This window comes from Anser cygnoides, chromosome 1 (assembly GCF_040182565.1).
Source record: "Anser cygnoides isolate HZ-2024a breed goose chromosome 1, Taihu_goose_T2T_genome, whole genome shotgun sequence".
Lineage (NCBI taxonomy): Eukaryota > Metazoa > Chordata > Aves > Anseriformes > Anatidae > Anser > Anser cygnoides.
In genome coordinates, this window is record NC_089873.1 from 146108494 (window position 1) to 146129212 (window position 20719).

A 20719-nucleotide genomic window follows, 5' to 3' on the forward strand; every position below is an offset into this window, starting at 1 on the left:
GCAAATCCTGAGCTCAGTTCCTACCAAGGTATCAAGATGTGTAGTGAGCCAAGCTGAGTATGGTCTGGTTGCAAGGTTAGCACTAGAGCCGGTCAACTGCTGGCCTGTCTGGTGGGCTACCTTCCTGGTGTTGCAACCACTGGGGACAACGTGGTGCTAATTCCACAGAGATGCCGACCAGCGTCAAGGCACTCGACCTTGTCTGTATGAAGGCAATTTCACACGCCTCCCCACGATGAAAAGCAAAAATTTCCTCCAGTGACTCCCAAGCCAGCTCTCGGATTCTCCTCTGCACCAGCGCTAAGACTTCTAATCCTCAGCCTGGCAGGTGTTGACAAACTGCTTGTAACCCCAGTCATTTAAAAAGCAGAGGGAAAAAAAAACCACGCTAATTCTTCTTATGGAATTAGAGCCAATGTGTAAAGAAATCACCATTAATAGAGCAAATAATAAAAGAGAGGGTTAACTCTGGTTAACTAGGGTTAGGGTGTTAGGTGGCTGCTGCTGATCTCCTTACAGAAACAAGGTGGATACTTTATTTTTCCTGCAAAGATGGTAGGAGTTGTGGAGATGTCGGTAGTGCTTAGGTGTAGCAGGAAACTTGTGTATGTCAATGGGTTGCTAGAGACTGAGAAGGGGATGAATTTTTAATGAAGAGATATTCACAGAGGTATCACACGACTCAGGGACAGCCCAGTGGCCACATTTTGACCAAAGTGACTGGAACTTGCAGAAAAGTGAGCTGGGCACCTCCAGCAAGCGGGCTCCTGCTGGGAATTAAGCCATGGGGCAACTGCCTTACGGCTTAAAAAAAAATAATAATAAAAATAGTTTAAACCTCCTGTCTCAAGCTTTGCAGCCTGCTCATCTTAACAGCTGCTCCCAGCTGATTTCTGAAGGGCCATTTCCAAACTCATTTCCTAACGCCCCGTCACGGAACCCCAACGACCCCCCCAACGACCGCCCCCAACTGCCGCCCCCAACGGCCGGCCGCCAGCCCCGCGCATGCGCTGCAGGCGGGGTGGCCCCACCCAGCTTCCCGCCCCTCACTGTGGCGACAGCTTCTGCGCATTCACGGGGGGCGGGCGCCGTGGGGCGCGCGGGGGGAAGTTTGCGTAACGCGCGGCGGCTCCTGCGCACCCTCCGCAGGGCGGGCGCCGCAGGGGCGCGCGGGAACGTATGTAGCGTGCGCAGCGTGCGCAGCGTGCCCAAGGTGGGGCGTACGCGCTACGCGGCGGGTGCCCCCGCCGGGAGCGGCGCGGCGCGGAGCAGAGCCCGGCCGGGCTCGGCGCCGCCGCGGCCGCCATGTTGAGGCGCAGCAAGGCCGAGGTGGAGCGCTATGTCGCCACCTTGCAGGCCGCTGCGCCTTCGCTGAGAGAGGTGAGTGAGGCGTCGCCGTTTCCCTTGGCCCGGGGGGGAGAGGCGGCCGGGGCCCCGGTTGGCTTGGCTGAGGGTTGGGGTTGGGGTGGCCGGCTTCGGGGGGGGGGGGGGTTGGGGCTACCCCTGCCCCGCGGCGCTTCACGGACGGGAGGGGGTTTTTAGCAGGGTTTTCCTCGAGGCCGGTGCGAGGGAAAAGGGGTTTCCTCACGGGAAACGTCGCGGGTCTTTCCTCCGGCCGGTGAGCCCTGGGTTTGCTGTAGGAGGAGCCCGCCGGGAGTTACAGAGCCGTTCGGGTTTGTGGGCCCCTGGTTCCTAACTTCCCGGCGTTACTTCCCTTCAGAAACTGAACTCACAGATAGGCAGCACGCCGCCTTAAACTTTCAGTTTCCTTTACGTGCGGCGCGGTTAATATTTCTGGGCGGCCGCTTCGTGAAGCGGCAGCGTCGAGGGAGGGAGAGCCGGGAGAAAACGGCTCTGCTCTCTGTCACTAGCCGGGCACAGGGGTGAAAAACTCCAAGCGTTCCTATTATAGCTGGAAAATGCTACGCAGGTCTCAGCCGACTGATGCAATTCATGGGGCCCTAATCCTGAAAGATGCCGTTCTGCTGCTCTGAATTGGTTTTATCGCAGAGGCAGAATATTTAGCAGCCTGAATGTGCCCGAGCTAACCATTATACGTTAGGGACTGCATGCAGGGCCTGTGTACACCATCGTTTGTGCCTTTCCCAACAGCAACAAAATTGTCCTGTGACTTTGTTTATTCGACTTGGGTGCTGTTTAGATTAGACGGTGTCAAGTGCATCGCTGCCAGACTCACAGATACTTTTCCACAGTTTTGATATTTCTGGTGGACTCAACAAAAAACATTTCCTCTCCTTTTCTTGTGCTCAAGGCCACTGGATGCATTTAGTTTTGACTTTTGAGCGATGTTTACAACTGACTGTGTCGCACAGTCCACGGTGGAAATAGTTACTGGTTTCCTTGTTGTGTTGATTTCAGAGGGAAGGGTCTTACAAGGCTGCAAGCGTTTATTTTGAGGTTTCTTTTCATCCCTGTATACAAGGTGTCAAGTTTGACTCCACTCTGGCATGTCAGTGCGTCTTTGTGATACCTGAAAATATGGACTGAAGACTAGGAGGCCTGCTTTCATTTAAATTCACTTTTTAAAGTTTTACGTAGATAACTTCAGGGTGGGAGAGGGGTGAAGACTGGCAGTTTGAGTGTGTTTAGAATGTAGACAGTTGTTTAACGTTTTGCACCGTAGACCTAACTACCTCCAGTATTTTGGAGTTCACAAACAAAACCTGCTTTTGATCTGATGTTGGGAGCTCAGATTTTAAATACATGTTATCTAGCTTCTACCTTGAAGTTTTTGCTTGTGACTTTGTAGTTTCATAGCTCATTCCTTTGACTCATTTCCTCCTGCCCGTGCTTCTGCCATCTTGCCCTCTTGCTTGCTCAGTCTTCTGTTTTGCCTTTTTTTTCCACTTTCGTTTCCCTGTTTTATTCCTCCATAAATACCTTTCACCTTTCATCCCCAGAACAAGTGTGTTCAAGTTATCTCAGACTGGTAACATCAGAAATAAATTAATGCATCAATGCATTTTGTATATAAACTGAGAGTAAGTGGGATTTCTTAGTTGAGGAGAAAGCATTGTCTACCTATATTTAAACAGTTGTATGTGACATGTACTAGAGCAGGACTAAATAGCATCTTCTTGTTTAGTCTATCAGATTTAGGGATTCGTTTTGCAACCTTGTTACATTGGGGAAAAAAAAACTGTACGTTAAATGTAGCTGACTCCATTCTTCTACACTCTTTAGTCAGAAGTGTTTATGAGCTGTTACAAGTATTAAGGCTTGTTGCTTGCTTCACCAGTAACCTCAATTTCACGTTAGTAGCCTTCGCCGGTTACTGGAAAAACATTGTTTTCCAAATCCCACATCTTTCAAAAACAAAGCTTTGGATATGAGGAACGGACTGGAGCTGATAACTAGTTATCAAATTCAGTCTCTCAAAAGTATTAGAAGGGTCTTCCTATTCAATTACTTTAAAAGTGTTGTACGTCTAAAATGTGCTTGTCGTGTGTTTTCCCCTTCAGAAATCGTTGAAAGGATTCCTTTTTGCTAAGCTGTATTTTGACGTCAAAGAGTATGATCTTGCTAAAAGGTAACACACGTTGATGTATGCTGTTATTCTGTTCTCTAAAGCATAATAGAAAAGCTAAATGAATATGAAGTAGACTGGAGAAATCAAGATCACTATCATGCTGCTTTAAGGTAGCAGTAGACATGGGTATCAGATGCTGTTTAAATCTTTATAAAACAGCAACTTAGATAAATATCTATGTGATATTGAAAAACTTACCGTTTGAAATGGCTTTTATTCCACTGTATTATGAAGTTATTACAGTTTCTGTGAAGTTATTACAGTTAGAGTTTCTTTTTTTAATAAACACCAATACTTGCTGGCAAATAAGTAGCATCTGTACATGTAAAAATAATGTTCTGTACTTTAAGGTCCAGACCAGGTATCTAGAACCAACCATGACTGCATTTCCTGTGTCACATGTTAAATTCCTGCTTCAGTTCTATGGAGGCTGGGGGGGAGGACAGAGAGACTCATATTATTGAGGAATATTGATCCTTTTTTTTTTCCTGTTCTGTAGGTACATGTATACATACCTCAGTGTGCAAGAGAGAGATCCGAAAGCACACAGATTTCTTGGACAAATTTATGAAGCTGAGGGCAACACTGAAAAGGCTTTTGGATGTTACAAGGTAAACACTCCACTGACCTCCAATGTCCTGCTTTAATCCATTGCAAAGGGACTTTTAAAATCATGCAGTTCTGGACATTTCTTAAATGCATAAAAGAAAACATATTTGTGGAAAAAGTGTAATATGTATGCTTTCCGTTGCCAAATGCGTATATGATGTACTGCAGAGGGGATTCTTCATTTGACATGATTTGCTTCAGCAGTATTTTTTTTAAGTTGATTCTTTTGTGACCTAGACTGGGTCTTCGTGCTACCTGCTATTAAATTCTTTCCATATCGTACGTTGCCCTTTGGACTAAGGATCTGTGACTGCTGTCGAATTCCCTAGCAGGGGCTCTGATGACAGCAGTAATCTAGTTGCTACTGGAAGACTAGACCTAGGGTGTTTTCTAGTTGTTTGTATTTATTGCTTTTTTTTGGGTTTTGTTTGGGTTTGGGGGCGGGGGGGGGAGTGAGATGGGGCAGGGCAAACATAATTTACATTTATATGCTTGCCCAATGAGAAATTCACCATCAGAATGCCTTTGTTCAGGTTTTAGGGAGGGAGAGGATGTGCTCAACAGTTTTGCTGCCAATACATCCCAGCTTGTCTTAGTGTGTGACTTAATTATATCTTTCTTCAAAAGTGTCCATATGGAGTTAGACTAAAGGTACTTAAGAGTCCAGCTGCCTGCGTATAGCTGGTGGTAGGGGCAGAATAGCTGGCTTTTGCATTTTTGCTCTTCTAAATCTTTTCTTTTCTGAATTTTTGCTCTTTTGAGTTGCAGCAGATGTATCTGGGTGCTGTAAACTAGTGATAAGTTTAGAAACTGAGGTCTTTCTTAATGTATTCAGAAAGTATTTACTAATAGATCTGTCTAATTTGAATACCTGTGTCTTTTCAACGAGTGGTGTAATTCTTTCCTGTTCTGTGTGGATTGCAAGATCAAGTTACCTTTTTTTCCTGACTTTTTTTCCGTGTGTGTGCATGGGGAAAACTAGCGCTCTGTGGATTTGAACCCAGCACAGAAAGATCTAGTGCTGAAGATAGCGGAGTTACTGTGCAATAATGACATCACTGATGAAAGAACAAAATACTGGGTTGAAAAAGCTGCTAAGGTGTTTCCTGGAAGCCCTGCTGTTTACAAGTTGAAGGTAAATGCCAATTTCCAACCTCTGTTCTGTGACTTAAAGAAGCTTCTAGTATCTGACTGGAGCACTTTTCCCGTGTCATCTCATGTAAAACTTCCTGGCTAAATTATTTTAGAATCTTGAGTATTAAATCTAATGGAATTAATATTCTTTAGATTTAATTCTTCTAGAATTTATTCTTCTATTTAAAGAAATGTTAATTTCTTTGCTGTTTGACACTTCTGTCTAGCTTTCAAGAAAACTGCAGCTGCAGGCTCTCATACGCTTCTCAAGGTTTCAGGGTTGACAGTCTTCAAAAATGCAGGGAAATCATGTTAGTAGTCACATCCAAAAAGTTAAGACTAGGTAGGCAGTTCTCTATTTATTGTGTGACTGGCAGGAAGGTGGCAGGCCTGAGAACTCAGACTTCCTTGCTCTCTACGCTGCTTTTTTGTTTTTTTAATTTGGATTAAAAACAGCATAAAGTAAGGAACGCTCTAATTCTCAATTACTGTGTAAATGCCTTCAGTCACACAATCTCACTTTTGCACAGGTATTAGTTTTGTGTAGCACAGCAGCAATGACACCTAGTCTTAAGATGCTTGTTTCAGACAGGCTATTCTGTGTCAGGGTATGCTATCTTTGAAGCAAATGGTTTCACAAGCTGAACATACCATCCATAAGAGGCAAATTGTTGTGTTTTTTTTGTATTTTAAATGTTTGAGTATTTCTTCAAACTTTGTAATAACTGGAAGCTCTTCAGCTTTAATAGTTTAAGTAATGTAGTCTGTGTGGTGGAGGCAAGAGAATTGTCTCTTAATGCAGTTGTTGAAAAGGCCCACATGCAAGACGAAATATTAACGTGTTGCCTTCATGTTCAATAGGAGCAGTTGCTGGATTGTAAAGGTGAAGATGGATGGAATCAACTTTTTGACCTTATTCAAGCAGAGCTCTATGCAAGACCAGATGATATCTACGTTAACATCAGACTTGTTGCACTGTACCGCTCAAATAATAGGCTGAGAGACGCTGTTTTCCATTGTCAGGAGGCAAAGAAGAAAATACCTTTGCAGTCGAGCTTGGAATGGTGCTCCTGTGTCATAGAGACATTTGAGGTGTGTAATCATATTTTGATATTGTGATAATCTTCCATATCATTTAAACTAGCTTGTGTCTCTTAGTTCATTACACTGACAGCTATTTCTCAAGTGATTTAACTCCTTCAAATGCAAATTAGTGAAACCACTCAAATTACAAAGTACTTCCTTGGAGTTTCCTTCCTAGAGTTAAATGTTACAGAGTTGTTTAGTTTCTAATTTCAGGGACCAAACTGTTCAGGCAAATAGTTCCCTGGAATTTTGCTGTTGGTGAATGTCTCAGTAGTGGAAATAGATTATGCAGTAAATGATAGTGATTTGTTTTGGAGAAGTACTGTCTTTGCCTTTATGGAAGGATGACTGTTCCTTATCCTCTGAACCTTCTTCTTTAGGAATATCTGGAATCTGTACAAGACTTGGAGTCTGATAAAAGTAATTGGAGAACTATCAAGAAAGACTATCTGCTGGCCTATTGCAGCTTTCTTAAAATGATGCTATCTTCTAGAGATGTTCAAGAATGCAGAGGCGCACTCAAAAGGTATAGTTTTACCTTTTCTGTATTTAAAGCAAAACAAAAAAACCTCTATGAATTGCATGTATTTTTCTAGGTCACAGAACATCTACCAGGCTTCAATTTCACTGTGTAACCAGTTTGTGGATGGGAGAGGAGACTCTCTGTTTTAGAATAAAGAAAGGTTCCTAATAGGCTTGAGCCCCAAGCTATAAGCCTTGTTTGAGTAGTCAGCACATAACCATGGGGAAGACCCAATATTATCTTGGGTCAATTACCTTTTTGCCATTCAGTAAGAGAATGTTCTGTACCTCAGCAACTATCTCATTAAAATTTCCCAGATGCTTGTGTATCAGCTTTGTCCTGGTCAAGTTAACACAACACATGTTGAAATAATGAAGAATTTTAGGCATATAATATAATTGGAAGGGAGGAAGCTGCCTGCAGTAAGAACATTCACCTTCAGAGAAAACTGGATAGTGTTTCAGGGCTAGCTGGTTTCAAGGCGTACCATCTGTGTCACAGCTGAAGTAGTACAAAACAATGTTTGTAGCCAATTTGTTGGTGAAGAGCCATGTTCCCTTAGATCTACCTTCTCTTCTTTCTTTTACCTTCTCTGGAGATATTCAAGACCCATCTGGACGCCTACCTGTGCAATTTGCTTGAGGGAACCTGCTTTGGCAGGGGGGTTGGGCTCAATGATCTCTCGGGGTCCCTTCCAACCCCTACAATTCTGTGATTCCCTTTGTCACTAACTTCTATTGACATAGCTTTGTTTCTCGCTTAAGTGATGATTGTTACCTTTTTTAAAACAATGTTCTTCAGTCTGCTCTTCTTGAATGAGTATATGAAGCAATACAGGCAATGGTTGAGGAATAGGTAATGTCCAAATATGTCCCCCCCCGAACATTGACCATAAACGTGTGGTTGTTCTTCTAACATTTCGTTAGAGTCCTTCAGGGTACCTAGATCTGAAGCACTTCTAGATCATGGCAACGCTAACAGCTATTATAGTTTTGTCAGGTTACTGAAAGTGTTGACTGTTTATTGGAAAGCCACTCCTGAGTGGAGACTATTTACTGGCCTGCAGCTATTCAGATTGCTGCGGTACCTCTTATTTGGAAGAACCAGTCTAACTGTATTTTGGTCTGTCCTTTTGGTAAGTGAAGTGAATTTTACTTCAATAAACAAAGTTGAGAGCTTTGGGAGTTTGAGACGGTTATTCTGCCTTCTAGTTGACTCATCAAGTTACTTGATTCACAGTTAAATAACGTTGTCCCCAAACGTGCTATAGCTTTTACCAGGACTTTGCTCAGAATGAGTCTTTTCTACATTTTAGTCTTGATGGTGTGCTTCACTCAGTGAAAACCTATGTGAGTGGGACTGACGAGTTGTCTCATACCTTCATCGAAGTGAAAGGACAGTTATACATGCATGCTGGAACTTTGCTACTGAAAATGGCTCAGCACAGTGAGGCACAGTGGAAAGAGGCGTGTGAACTGGCAGCACTGTGTTACATGATAAGTTTCCAGGTAAGTTGTTTTTCAGTGTATGCCTTTAGTTGATGCAGTTCTTGGAATGCTCTGTTAAACATTTGTATTCTGAAAATTAACTAGTGTTTGTAAGACTCCCTCCTCACCAAATCTTATTATTCCACAATTCTTTAAAAGATTTCAAATGGCATCACTAGAATAAAAGTGTATCATCAACTGCTTTTCTTGTCAAAAGTAAATTGACTCTTAAAGGCTAATGAGTGTATTTCCCACAGTCTGTTCTTTTCTGCAATACAGCTGAAAACATAATGAATAGTAAATTTATTGGTGTAGGGAGGGAAGAGGATGAACTGAGTAACTCCCTTATTCTTGCGTAGACAGCAGAACTAAAAAGGTGTGCTATTGTGTGCTATTTGCAAAAGATACAGTTGCCCACCTCATATTTTTCAAGGGATGTGTTATATAGTACCTTCAGAATTGATGCTCTTTTTCTTAAGTTTTCTTGTGCTTGTTTCCTAATTTTTGAGACTAATTTAAGTGATCTGCTTTGTATAGTAAAGAAGCTATAACAATTCTTCACCAGGTTCCTAAACCAAAGTCAAACCTAATAAAAGAGGAGCATACTGGACAAGATACCCTGGAAATGTTGGCCTGTGATCGGAAAAGCCAGTCTGGTAATGAAAAATAATTAAAATCCCTTAGTTACGTTTCAGTCTTATGAATAGCTACTTTAAGAATCAAGTAACTCTTGTTAAAGAATACACTTTGTGTCTTGAAATGCAATAATACTCTCTGGATTCTGACTCCATATGAAATGCAAAACAGTAGTTTGATCCTGACATCTAATGTTTTCTTCCTCCTCTTCAGCATGGTGGTAGACTTCATTCTTTCTTTTCAAGTGAGCTTTTTCTTCTTTTTATCTCAAGGACACTGAGGTAGAATTGAACTTTTTAGCATTTCCTAATCTGAAAATGCTTTCTGCCTGCTGATTCTATTTTACAAGTTTACAAGTATTGTTAGCCCAAGCATAAAATACTATTGTTGCTCCATCCTTTCCATTCCCTTATTTGTTCATCAGGTTTGCTGTTTCTGTTGCTAAGCTTAGGCAGGCTTTCAATCTACATGCTCTATAGCCCCTAGATGAAAACAAACAAGAAAAAACAACAGAACAGTAAACATCAGGTTGAATTGTTCCAGAATGGATTTTGATAAGATCAACTCCAACTTGTATTACAGCTGCTTATTTTTGAATACAGTTGCAATGCCCCTAGAACAATAATTTAAAAAAAAAAAGTCTTTGTAAATCCAGTTGTCCAGGAAAACAAATGCCTTGGGACTGGTGTCACTAAAGGCTTGGAAAGCCTATGTGCTGAAACACTGACCTAATTACAGGGAGAATATAACTTACCAATTTGTGGGTTTCATAAGGGGAAATCTTGATTCTCAGCCTTCCGTAGCAAGAACAGCCCACTGTATCAAATACTACTTTCCTTGATTAAGTTCACTGTTTATCTATGTGAAGTGATATTTTTGTCTTCTAGGTCATATGCTGCTGAAATTGAGCCATGGCAAAGAAGACTTCCTGAAAGAGGTTGTGGAATCTTTTGCAAACAAAAGCGGTTCATCTGTGCTGTTTGGTTGTCTCTTTGAGAATGGAGCTTCCAGAGAGAGGTCTTTCCTTGGTACGGATGATATTGGAAATGTCAGTATGCAAGCACCAGTGCAAGAGGAACTTCATAAATACGATCTTGGTAAGAGGTGTTACTTTCTGAAACTCAGCATAAACATGACTGTCTGTACCAGAGAGTCTTCTAGAAATACTTCATATTGCAGTAAGAGACAGCCATACTAGCTGTTCAGTGTTGCCCTAATTACTCCAAAAGAGTGATACGTAAGGAGTTTCAATTTATGCTGTAACATGTTGCTGAGAAGCAGTATTGTTATGCCTGGTTCTTAAGAATTTGTCACATACTTCCCTACTTCTATCCTTTCTGTGTTTTCTAGTCTGTTCTGATCCATTTTCATTTGCTGCTGCCTGTTTAGTTCTTTGTGTTTGTACATCGATAAGTGTCAATGGGAAGGCAGGTCTCTCTTCCTATGTAACCTATGAATACAGGTTACGGGCACAAAAATAAGGTAACTTTAGGAAGAATTGCAAACTAGTAAAAACTTCTTATTTTTGAACTTGACTTGATGATGAAGTCTGGCTTTGAATTTTGGTGTAACAAGGTTAGAGTACTAGTAGTTTTTTTACCTAGCTGATAATTTTTAGAAACTTTTAGGCTGTTAAATCTTTTCTGTGTACTACCTAACTCTCTGTTAAGTAATTTTAGACAATAAGGCTTACAGTCCTTTATCTTAAATAGCTAAAATAAAGCTTATACTACCACAACCTCTCATAAGCAGTTTATTTGTAGTGTTTTTTGTTATGTATTTTAAAACAACGAAGGTCTGTGCATGTTGCATGCAGGCTAAAGATTTTCCCTGTTAAAGAAATAAGTGCAAAAACATAATTGCAAAAAAAAGTCTGGCTTTAAGTTAGAAATTAAGTGTTCAAGCTATTTTAACATTTAACATTGCTGAAGATAGAGATTTCACGAGCATTACAGAACTAGAAAAGCTGCAGTACTTCTGTTTAATGCATTAGTTTAACCTGCTGCCTCAAAATGAAGAGTTTAAAATTTAAAATTCTTATGTACTTCAGTGGAAATGTTATCTCCATTCTTTGCTTTGACAGAAAAGCTAAAGTATTAATACATTTGGCTTGTGCACTCCTATGAAGTAGATGCTGCTTCTTCGAAAGCTATTTATATAATATAAATAGATGCCAAAATCACTTCAAGAATGCTACATCTTACTTTTAAAATGCTTATTTCCAACTTAGATGGAGGCAAAAAGATGGGAAGAGATTGCTAGGAAGCTCCTTCAGTGTGATATATATACTAAAACTCTACTTTTCATATAACGAAACCCGGCTTCGATCAGATGTTAGTCTTCCTAACTAGGATGCAGATATTAACTTCCTACAACTTTGTTTTTGCATAGGTGCTGTTCGAATGCACCGTGGTAGTCTCCAGCACCTCGTGTGGCTTTGTTTGCAGTGGATCTTAATGTCAGTGTTACCCCCAGTGCGCAGATGGCTAAAACAACTTTTTCACTTGCCCCAAGAAACATCAAGACTAGAGACAGATGCTCCTGAATCCATTTGCCTGTTAGACCTTGAAGTAAGTAAATTTTCCATGTTCTTAAATGTACTATACAATTTAAGAGTTTTGGTATCTAATACTTTTTATTTATTTATCTTTTATTTTTACAAAAACAGGTATTTCTGCTTGGAGTGGTATTCACTAGCAACTTAGAATTGCAAGAGAAGTTTAACGCTCACTACAGTGCACATCAGCCTCAGTTCTTACCATTGGCAGTGTGCAAGCAGCTCTATACTGAAAAGCAAAGAGCCTGGTGGGATGCCGTTCGTACTATTACGCACAGAAAAATAATGTAAGGCTTTTTAAGTTTGGAAATATTCGAAACGAGTTTTTAGTAGCTTCTGCAAGGGTGTCATGAATTGATCCCCATAGATTGTGTGTAAAATTCATTTTTCTTGATGTATTTTGGACATTGAAGTCTTACTGCTGGAGGGGCTTGAGACACTTAAGAACTTTCTAAAAATGGGGTTTTCATTTCTAATAATGCATTTTTAAGCTAGATGTAGGTTAGGACTAAAAAAGATGAAAAAAAAAAAGAATACTAACTGTGGAATATTTCTTCTGATATGTAGGCCAGAAACATCAGTAAAACCGAGGCTTGTAGTACAGCATGGAATAAGTACTCTGCGAGCACTGGATAAACATGGCCTTCAACCTGCCTTAATTATATACTGGGCAAAAACACTGCAAAAAACCGTAAGCTAAAATTATTTTAAAATATGTATAATCTGATGTTTTTTCTCTTATTTTGTGAACTAAACAGTAGATAAAATCAGATGAGAGAACTGTGGTTAATTTTGCCAGATAAGTTACTTGCTATAGTCGCCCTAGTGAGTTCTCTATCCCTCACTACTCTCTTAATGCTACTTTTAACTGTAGTGGTATTTTCTACCTGTATGTTACATAGCTCTGTAGAGAGGTCGCCTGAGGTTTGTCACAAGTATTAGAGAAGATACTAATTGCTTCAGAGAACAATATGTATGAATAGCAATGGGTTTGAATTTGTTGAGATGACCTGCTTTTATTCCCTTTTCTTCAACAGGGTATTAGCCTTAACTCCTTTTATGACCAGAAGGAATACATTGGACGAAGTGTTTACTACTGGAAGAGAGTCTTGATTATGCTGGAAGTAGTCAAAAAGAAGAGAAGTATTCCTGAACCTACTGATCCTCTCTTCAAACATTTCCGTAGACTTGACATCCAGGTACAGATTGATTAATCTAAAATTGAAGTAAGAGGGATTATATCACAAAAATTTATTGTGTGTGTGTATGTTGGTTGGGGTTTTCTTGCATTCTACGGCTCTATGGTGTTACTAATATAATATCATTAACAGTGATACTTGGTAGTAACTGCATGTCTGATTAAAGGCAGGGGAATCTCTCCTTATAACTTTATTTTTAATTTTAAAACTCTATTTGATTGGAAGACACTGAACTCCCTTACTACCAACTTTCTTTAAAAAGTGTTTTCCTTGTATTACAGGAATAAAAAATTAGTAATATCATTAACCTCCGCCTGCCTGATTATTTAGTGGCGTTCACATGCACTTTCTGTTCCAAGTATCGAGTTAAGTATGACTCGTCTTTTGCTTTGTAGGTCTCGCAGGTTACAGTCTATGAAGAAGAGGCACGTATAGCATTTGCAACATTGGATGCAGTTGATGGCAGAACTGATGATGCTTTGTTAGCATTTGAAGCTATTAAGAATGTCGTTTCATACTGGAATCTTGCTATAGTAAGTTCATAAATTTCATTACCCGCAAATGCGTTTTCTTCACTTGCGTTCTGACTGATTCTAATTAATGTGCATATTGTTAGATCTTCCAAAGAAAGGCAGAGGAGATTGAGAATGATGCCATGATGCTAGAAGAACAAGAAGAACACAAAGTCTATCTTTTTAAAAGCAAGCATTATCTAATGAAGATCTTAGACGAAAGCTCCTCTGATGTGTCAGTAACTGAGAAAGTAAGTAATTCTTGCTTAAAAGCTTGTTTCGAGAGATGCATTGGTTTATGTTACTATTTTAAAATGAAACCATTTGCATTCAAGTCAGATTTTTTAGACCAGACTTTACTTAAAGGCAAGCTAAACTTATTTTTTCCCACATGACAAATAACCTGCATAACTCTAGTGGGCTAGTACATTCTGGGAAACTTCTGTAAGATACCAGATCGTGCAGTGTTCTGACTACTCTGTGGTTGACAGCTTCTTTGCCAACAAATAGCTTTTGCCCATTATTTTCTTACAGAGGTTAACAGTTTCCAAATAAAATTTAAAGCTTACATGAATTGTTCTCCTACATTAACTTTGATTTGGAGCTTTGCTGAAAAAACAGTATTTCTGATCAGAACGTAGTCTCCTTCTCTGAGGAAGAATGCAATCATGACTTGCATTTCCAATAACTTTCTAGCTGCCGGTATCTGTTGAAACTGTGAGGGAAATGTTGGACGCAGTGATTCAGGAACTCGGAGAGAATGATGAAGAGGCAAGTCTTGCCTTCGGAAATGACCTGTCACCAGCTGTAGATTCAGAAGTGAAATATTCCACTTCACTGTCTAATAACTTCTCTGTCTCACCATCTAAGAGCTACAAGGTACATTAGCCAGTTATTATTTTAGGGAAGTGTTATGTTTGAATAAAAATTCAATAGGTTAAATGAACTTTTCTTCTGCTCCCCAGTTTTCTCCTAAAAATCCCCCTCAGTGGGCAGAAGATCACAGATCTATACTTCAAATGATCTGTCAGCAAGTGGAAGCTTTAAAGGTAAACGACTTTGTAAAGTTAAACAATTTTGTCACCATGTTCAATGCAGATCAGTTCATCTTGTTGTTATAGTAAGGACTCTGATCCTAGCCTAGCAAGCTAACATTAGTTCATGCTACCACATAACTCAGTGAAAATATCTTTGTAAACATCTACCTAAAATGAGTGCAAGAGTAAAACTCGTTGCCTAAAAACCCCAATTCAGGACTCAGGCAGGGGTATGGAGGCAACCCTTCCAAGGACTGTGTGTGCAGAAAGAGTTCTGCTATCATCAGCTTGGGTATCATCCAGTTGGTTCTGGGACTTTTATTTCTGGCTTTAGAAAACACTCCCAGCATGCTGTATAGCATGAACAGATCTTGGATTATTCCAACAGCCACCTCTTGATTTTTTTTTCAGAGTTTGAACATGATTGTAATTAGGGTAGGTATCGCTCCTTATGCTTTCTTCTACAAATACCAGTGTTATACACTTACATTCTCTTAATTGAAACACTGTCTTAATAGAATGAGATGCAAAAAATGAAACACAACAATTCCAACTCGAATGTATCATCTCGTTGGCCTGGTGAAATCTATGGAACAGATATTTTGTCAGAGAGCTATCAGAGAGCACAAAATCTTCATGAAGCTCCATTAACAGGTAAGTTGTTGCTGAAATCTTAATTAAACACTTAGCTAAACTGAGGTAGACTCGTTAAAATATTGCAGAAATATTTTAAGGTTCATAACTAAAACTGATCTCGGGAAAATCCATTCAAAACTACAAAAAAGGATATAAACTCTTCTGGTGTTCATTTTCAGTTGCTACTACTGGCCCATCTGTTTACTATAGCCAGTCACCTGCCTATAACTCTCAGTATCTTCTCAGAACTGCTGCGACCAATGTAACACCAACAAAGGTAAGGATGAATGTATCCGTTCAATCTGTTCCTACTGGTCTATAGAAAAGAGTGATTTTGATTCTTGTCTTGAATGACTGCTTGTAGTTGAAAGTTACTGCATTCCACAGATAGCATTTGTTAAAATGGAGGTAGCTGATGGTTGATCTTTCTGCTTTTTCTTTGTAATGTGGGGATCAGGCAGAGCGGCCAGCAAAACTGGTCTGTAAATGTGTTAGTGCGTGTCCCCTACTGGGTATGTGTGATGGCACTTAATTTTTTTCCCAAAAGTAGTATAGGAAAGGAGAATTTTGCTTATCAAAAAAAAAGAGCCTCAAAAACACCAAAGAGCCCATTCATATTTTGCTCCTCTTCAGTGCTTGTTTTCAGATGCCATTCAAGATTTAAAATAATCAGTTTAAGGCAATCTCATAAGTTAAAGTCTAAACTAACTTTAAAACACGCACTGTTTTTAAGAGTGCATGTCTGCGTGGGCTCTAGCATAGTAATACCTTGTTCTGTCACCATAACAAGAAAAGTAATTGCCTTCCGCTATTTCTTTAGGCACCTGTCTATGGCATGAACAGACTTGCACCTCAGCAACATATATATGCTTATCAACAAACAATCCATACACCACCTCTGCAAAACACTTCTGCTTGTGTGTTTCCCCAAGACCTATATGGCACATCTTTGCGTTTTGATGGTCCTGGGATCATTTCTCCTCGTGGGGCTGGTGATTACTATAATTACAGTGTTCCACAGGCAAGCACAAATCCACAGCTACCTGGACCTGGCTATTTCACAAAGCCTTCAGTCACACCAACAGCTTTAAAATCTGCAGAATCAAAAATGATAGAATTTCCAAAATCTAAATTTGGACAGCCAGGAACAGTAGAAGGGTCAAAAACACGTCTGCCAACACCAGCACAGTCAAGTCAACCAACAACTTTTAAATTCAACACTAACTTCAAGTCTAATGATGGAGACTTTACCTTTTCTTCTCCTCAAGCTACAACACAGCCTGCTAATGCAGTTTTTAACAGCAGTGAAAGCCTTTTGGGTCTTCTGACATCTGATAAACCTTTACAAGATGATAGATACGCTGAGCAAAAACCAGTTAACAGCCACCCAACTGGTCAAAGAAATGTATTCAACTTCGGTAATAAACATATTTCAGGCATCCCTTTTACAGAAGGCATGGCACAGAATGCACGTAAAAACTTGGCTTTTGAGAGGAGTGATATGTTTAGTTTCCAAGAACCAAGCAAGTCTTTATTTATGACTTCAACTTCTGATTTGGCCAATAAAAGTCATGAAACAGAGGGAGGAAGCACCCTCGGAGATGAGAATGATGATGGTCCTCATTTTGATCCAGTGGTGCCCCTTCCTGACAAGATTGAAGTAAAGACAGGTGAGGAAGATGAAGAAGAATTCTTCTGTAACAGAGCCAAACTGTTCCGTTTTGATGCAGAATCTAAGGAATGGAAAGAAAGGGGTATTGGAAATGTGAAAATACTGAAGCATAAAGTATCTGGCAAATTCCGTCTCTTAATGAGACGGGACCAAGTACTGAAAATCTGTGCAAATCACTACATAAATACTGATATGAAATTAACTCCAAATGCTGGATCGGACAGGTCATTTGTATGGCATGCTTTGGATTATGCAGACGAGTTGCCAAAACCAGAACAGCTTGCAATTCGGTTTAAAACACCAGAGGAAGCAATGCTTTTCAAAAGTAAGTTTGAGGAGTCACAGAACATCCTAAAAACCCTAGGATCAAATGTTGACACATCTGTGGCTCAGACTAGTGAGACTACTGCAAAAGAAACGACAAGTCAGGATATCAAGAAGTCTAATGGATCGACCTCAGGGACCCTGAACTCTGTATTTCAGTTTCCAGAAGATGGAGTGACCAGTGAACCTGGTAACAAAGTCAGTCTTAAATCTGTTCCAACTGCATCTGCCCTTCCAACTTTCTCATTCAGAAAGGAAGCTCAGGAAACCTTTTCTTCTGGTGGGTTTGGACAGTCACTCCTGAAGAAGGATCAATGGGAATGTAAGGTATGCTTAGTTCCAAATGAAGCAACTGCAAAGAATTGTGTATCGTGCCAAAGCCCAAATGCAGATGCGTGGCAAACACATGGCACCCCATCAACTGAATCTGCTCCAAGTTTCAAAGCCACCGGTAACACTGTGCAGGACAAACTTGGATCTGCCTTTGCTAAAAAGGAAGGTCAGTTGGATGGCAGCATCCGTTCTGTGAGAAATGAACCTGTTGCCTCCCAGAATCCAAGCAAAATGAATACAGAAGCATCTCCTCAAGTTTCTTTTAAATTTGTATTAGATGCTCCAAAAACCATTCAAAATGACTTAGGAACTCCTTTTTCTAAAAAAGGTCAGTGGGACTGCTCTGTAGGCCTAGTCCAAAATGAATCCAATGATGAAAACTCTCATTCTTGCCAGAATCCTAAATCACAAAGTCAACCAAATGTGCCTGTGTCTACTGCTCAGGCACTTCCTGCTACCAGCTTCAGTTCTGTTGCTGATGCAACTGCAACTAAGCCACAGAAGAATACATTTGCGGAGCTTTTTGCTAAAAAGGAAGGTCAGTGGGATTGTAATACTTGTTTTGTAAGGAATGAAGGTTCTTCACCAGCCTGTGTAGCTTGTCAAACACCAAATCCATTTGGTAATTCTGTTAGTGATGCTTCATCAACATCTACTTCTGATTTGAAAAGTAAATTATCTGAACCTGCCAAAGGACAACTAGGAACAGGTTTTAAGTGTGATTTCTTAGGAAAAGGCTTTAAGTTAGGTCATGCCGAGCAAGGCAAGACACCAGCATTTACGTTTCAAATTCCTGCTGATTCTGAAGTGAAGTCTGCAAAGGAAGGATTTAACTTTTCCATGTCAGTGCCTCCAAGTGGATTTAAATTTACCATACAGGAACCTAGCAAAAATGCCACTAAGAAAGATGATCCATCCAAAGAGTGTGCAGCTGGCTTCTTAAAAAATGATGATGAAAAAGACAAGAAAGAACTGCCTTCAGATAGTGGAATTTCCATCCAATCTCAAGAAACTACAAGCAATGAGAAGGTTGACTTTGTTTTTGGCCAAAATAGCAGCACTTCTACTTCTGCTGAGCTTGCAAAAAGTACCCCTGGGGAAGGCTTTCAATTTGGCAAAAAGGACCCTGACTTCAAAGGCTTCTCAGGTGCAGGCGAAAAGCTGTTTTCTTCACAGGTTTCTACTAAAACAGATGACAAAGCAAGCACCTCTGCTGACCTTGGTGAGAAGGATGATGATGTGTATAAGACTGAGGATAATGACGATATTCATTTCAATCCTGTAGTTCAGATGCCTGAAAAGGTAGAACCGTTCACAGGAGAGGAAGATGAGAAAGTGCTGTACTCACAAAGAGTGAAGCTATTCAGGTTTGATCCAGAAACAAGCCAGTGGAAAGAACGTGGGGTGGGCAACCTGAAAATTCTTAAAAACGAAGTTAATGGCAAAGTAAGAATACTAATGCGACGTGAGCAAGTACTGAAGGTGTGCGCGAATCACTGGATAACAACAACGATGAACTTGAAACAGCTCTCTGGCTCAGACAAAGCGTGGATGTGGATGGCCAGTGACTTCTCTGATGGTGATGCGAAGCTGGAACAGCTGGCAGCAAAATTCAAAACACCAGAGCAAGCTGAGGAATTCAAACAGAAGTTTGAAGAATGTCAGAGGCTACTGCTAGATATACCATTGCAGACACCTCACAAACTTGTCGATACAGGTAGGACAGCTGAACTTATACAGAAAGCGGAAGAAATGAAGAGTGGCTTAAAAGACCTCAAAACATTTCTGACAGATGACAAAACTAAACTGACAGAAGAGGAAAATGTAAACTCTGCTTCTGCCAGTAGTACTTCTGATTTGGTTGTAAAGCCCCACACTGAAAGTACCGGGCCCGCTCTGGAATGGGATAACTCTGATTTGCGTGAGGAAGCTTTGGATGACAGCATAAGTAGCTCCGTGTACGCATCACCTCTTGCAAGTAGCCCTGTACGGAAAAATCTGTTTAGATTTGGAGAGTCTACTGCAGGCTTTAATTTCAGCTTTAAGTCTGCCTTGAGCCCATCCAAATCTCCTTCCAAGCAGAACCAGAGTAGAACATCTGTAGGCACAGATGAAGATTCTGATGTTGCTCAAGACGAGGAGAGAGATGGGCAGTACTTTGAACCTGTGGTACCTCTGCCTGATCTCGTGGAAGTGACCAGTGGTGAGGAAGACGAGCAAGTTGTCTTCAGTCACAGAGCTAAACTCTACAGATATGACAAAGACACTAATCAGTGGAAAGAGAGAGGTGTTGGGGAGATCAAGATACTGCAGAACTATGACAACAAACAAGTGCGTATAGTAATGAGAAGGGACCAGGTGCTAAAACTCTGCGCCAATCATAGAATAACACCAGATATGAATATGCAACAAATGAAAGGATCTGATAGAGCGTGGGTATGGACCGCGTGTGACTTTGCAGATGGAGAACGGAAAGTCGAGCTTCTAGCTGTGCGATTCAAACAGCAAGACGTGGCAGACTCATTTAAGCAGATTTTTGATGAAGCAAAGAATGCCCAAGAGAAAGGAACACTGATAACACCTCTTTATTCTCGTGCCAATACACCAAAAGAATCTCCATGTGGCAAAAATGCTGTAGCTGTACTGGAAGAAACTACTAGAGAAAGAACCGACCTCAGCCATGGCGATGATACTTCTGAGGTAACTGTAGAGGCCTCAGAGGTGTCGAGCACATCTGAAACGCCGACAAAAACAGTGGTTTCTCCTCCGAAGTTCGTATTCGGATCTGAATCTGTCAAGAGCATTTTCAGTAATGAAAAGTCAAAGACATTCACATTTGGAAATACTTCGGCCACTGGTTCTCTCTTTGGGTTCAGCTTTAATTCTCCAAGAAAAGGCGAAGGCAATATTCCAGCATCGCAGAAGGAAGTAGCTGGACCAAGAAGCTCCAGTGCACTGCAGAAGCCTCAAGACAGCAAGGCATGCAACTTGGCTACTTCGACACATGATGGGCCCGCCAACTTCTCATTTAGAATTGTGGAAAAAGGTGAGCGTCCTTTGAACTAATAATTTTTTTCAGCTATGCAACTTACTAAGCAGTCATCTCTTAATGCTACTCACATAACTTTTTTTGTCTCAATAATATATCTCTTTTTCTTTCCAGCATACTTTCTTCTCTCCCCTTCTTTTGAGGAGGGGGGAGTGAGGGGAGGGGTTGTGGTGGGTTAGCTGCCCAGCAGGGTAAAACCACCACACTAGCATTTTAATGGTATGGTACTTCTCTTTGATTTCATGCACTGCTTCCTACCATTGCAAGACTGTTTAACCAGATGATAGTATATAATTTGCATACTAGTCTCAGATTTATGAAGACAAACTGTTTCTTAACTAAAGTATAATAAAGTGTGGTGGCAGAGATGTTAGC

General features: G+C 40.6%; 1 protein-coding gene across 5 annotated transcripts in view; it reads left to right on the plus strand.

The window, feature by feature from the left end:
• Window positions 1–1078: 1078 nt before the first annotated feature.
• The window catches only part of LOC136787644 (E3 SUMO-protein ligase RanBP2-like), a 40058-nt gene continuing 20417 nt past the window's right edge, over window positions 1079–20719 (plus strand). For 4 of the 5 annotated variants that reach the window (XM_066984959.1, XM_066984967.1, XM_066984981.1 and 1 more), the window contains exons 1-20: window positions 1081–1380; window positions 3483–3550; window positions 4050–4161; window positions 5142–5294; window positions 6155–6385; window positions 6760–6905; window positions 8218–8410; window positions 8955–9045; window positions 9913–10122; window positions 11417–11595; window positions 11694–11869; window positions 12150–12273; window positions 12620–12781; window positions 13177–13314; window positions 13398–13544; window positions 13990–14172; window positions 14259–14342; window positions 14849–14984; window positions 15146–15243; window positions 15787–20341. In XM_066984959.1, coding sequence (XP_066841060.1) covers window positions 1306–1380; window positions 3483–3550; window positions 4050–4161; window positions 5142–5294; window positions 6155–6385; window positions 6760–6905; window positions 8218–8410; window positions 8955–9045; window positions 9913–10122; window positions 11417–11595; window positions 11694–11869; window positions 12150–12273; window positions 12620–12781; window positions 13177–13314; window positions 13398–13544; window positions 13990–14172; window positions 14259–14342; window positions 14849–14984; window positions 15146–15243; window positions 15787–20341 — 7261 coding nt within the window. In that variant the 5' untranslated portion in view covers window positions 1081–1305. Of the gene's footprint in view, window positions 1381–3482; window positions 3551–4049; window positions 4162–5141; window positions 5295–6154; window positions 6386–6759; window positions 6906–8217; window positions 8411–8954; window positions 9046–9912; window positions 10123–11416; window positions 11596–11693; window positions 11870–12149; window positions 12274–12619; window positions 12782–13176; window positions 13315–13397; window positions 13545–13989; window positions 14173–14258; window positions 14343–14848; window positions 14985–15145; window positions 15244–15786; window positions 20342–20719 lie in introns of all 5 variants that reach the window. The other variant, XM_066984988.1, reaches the window with a different exon arrangement.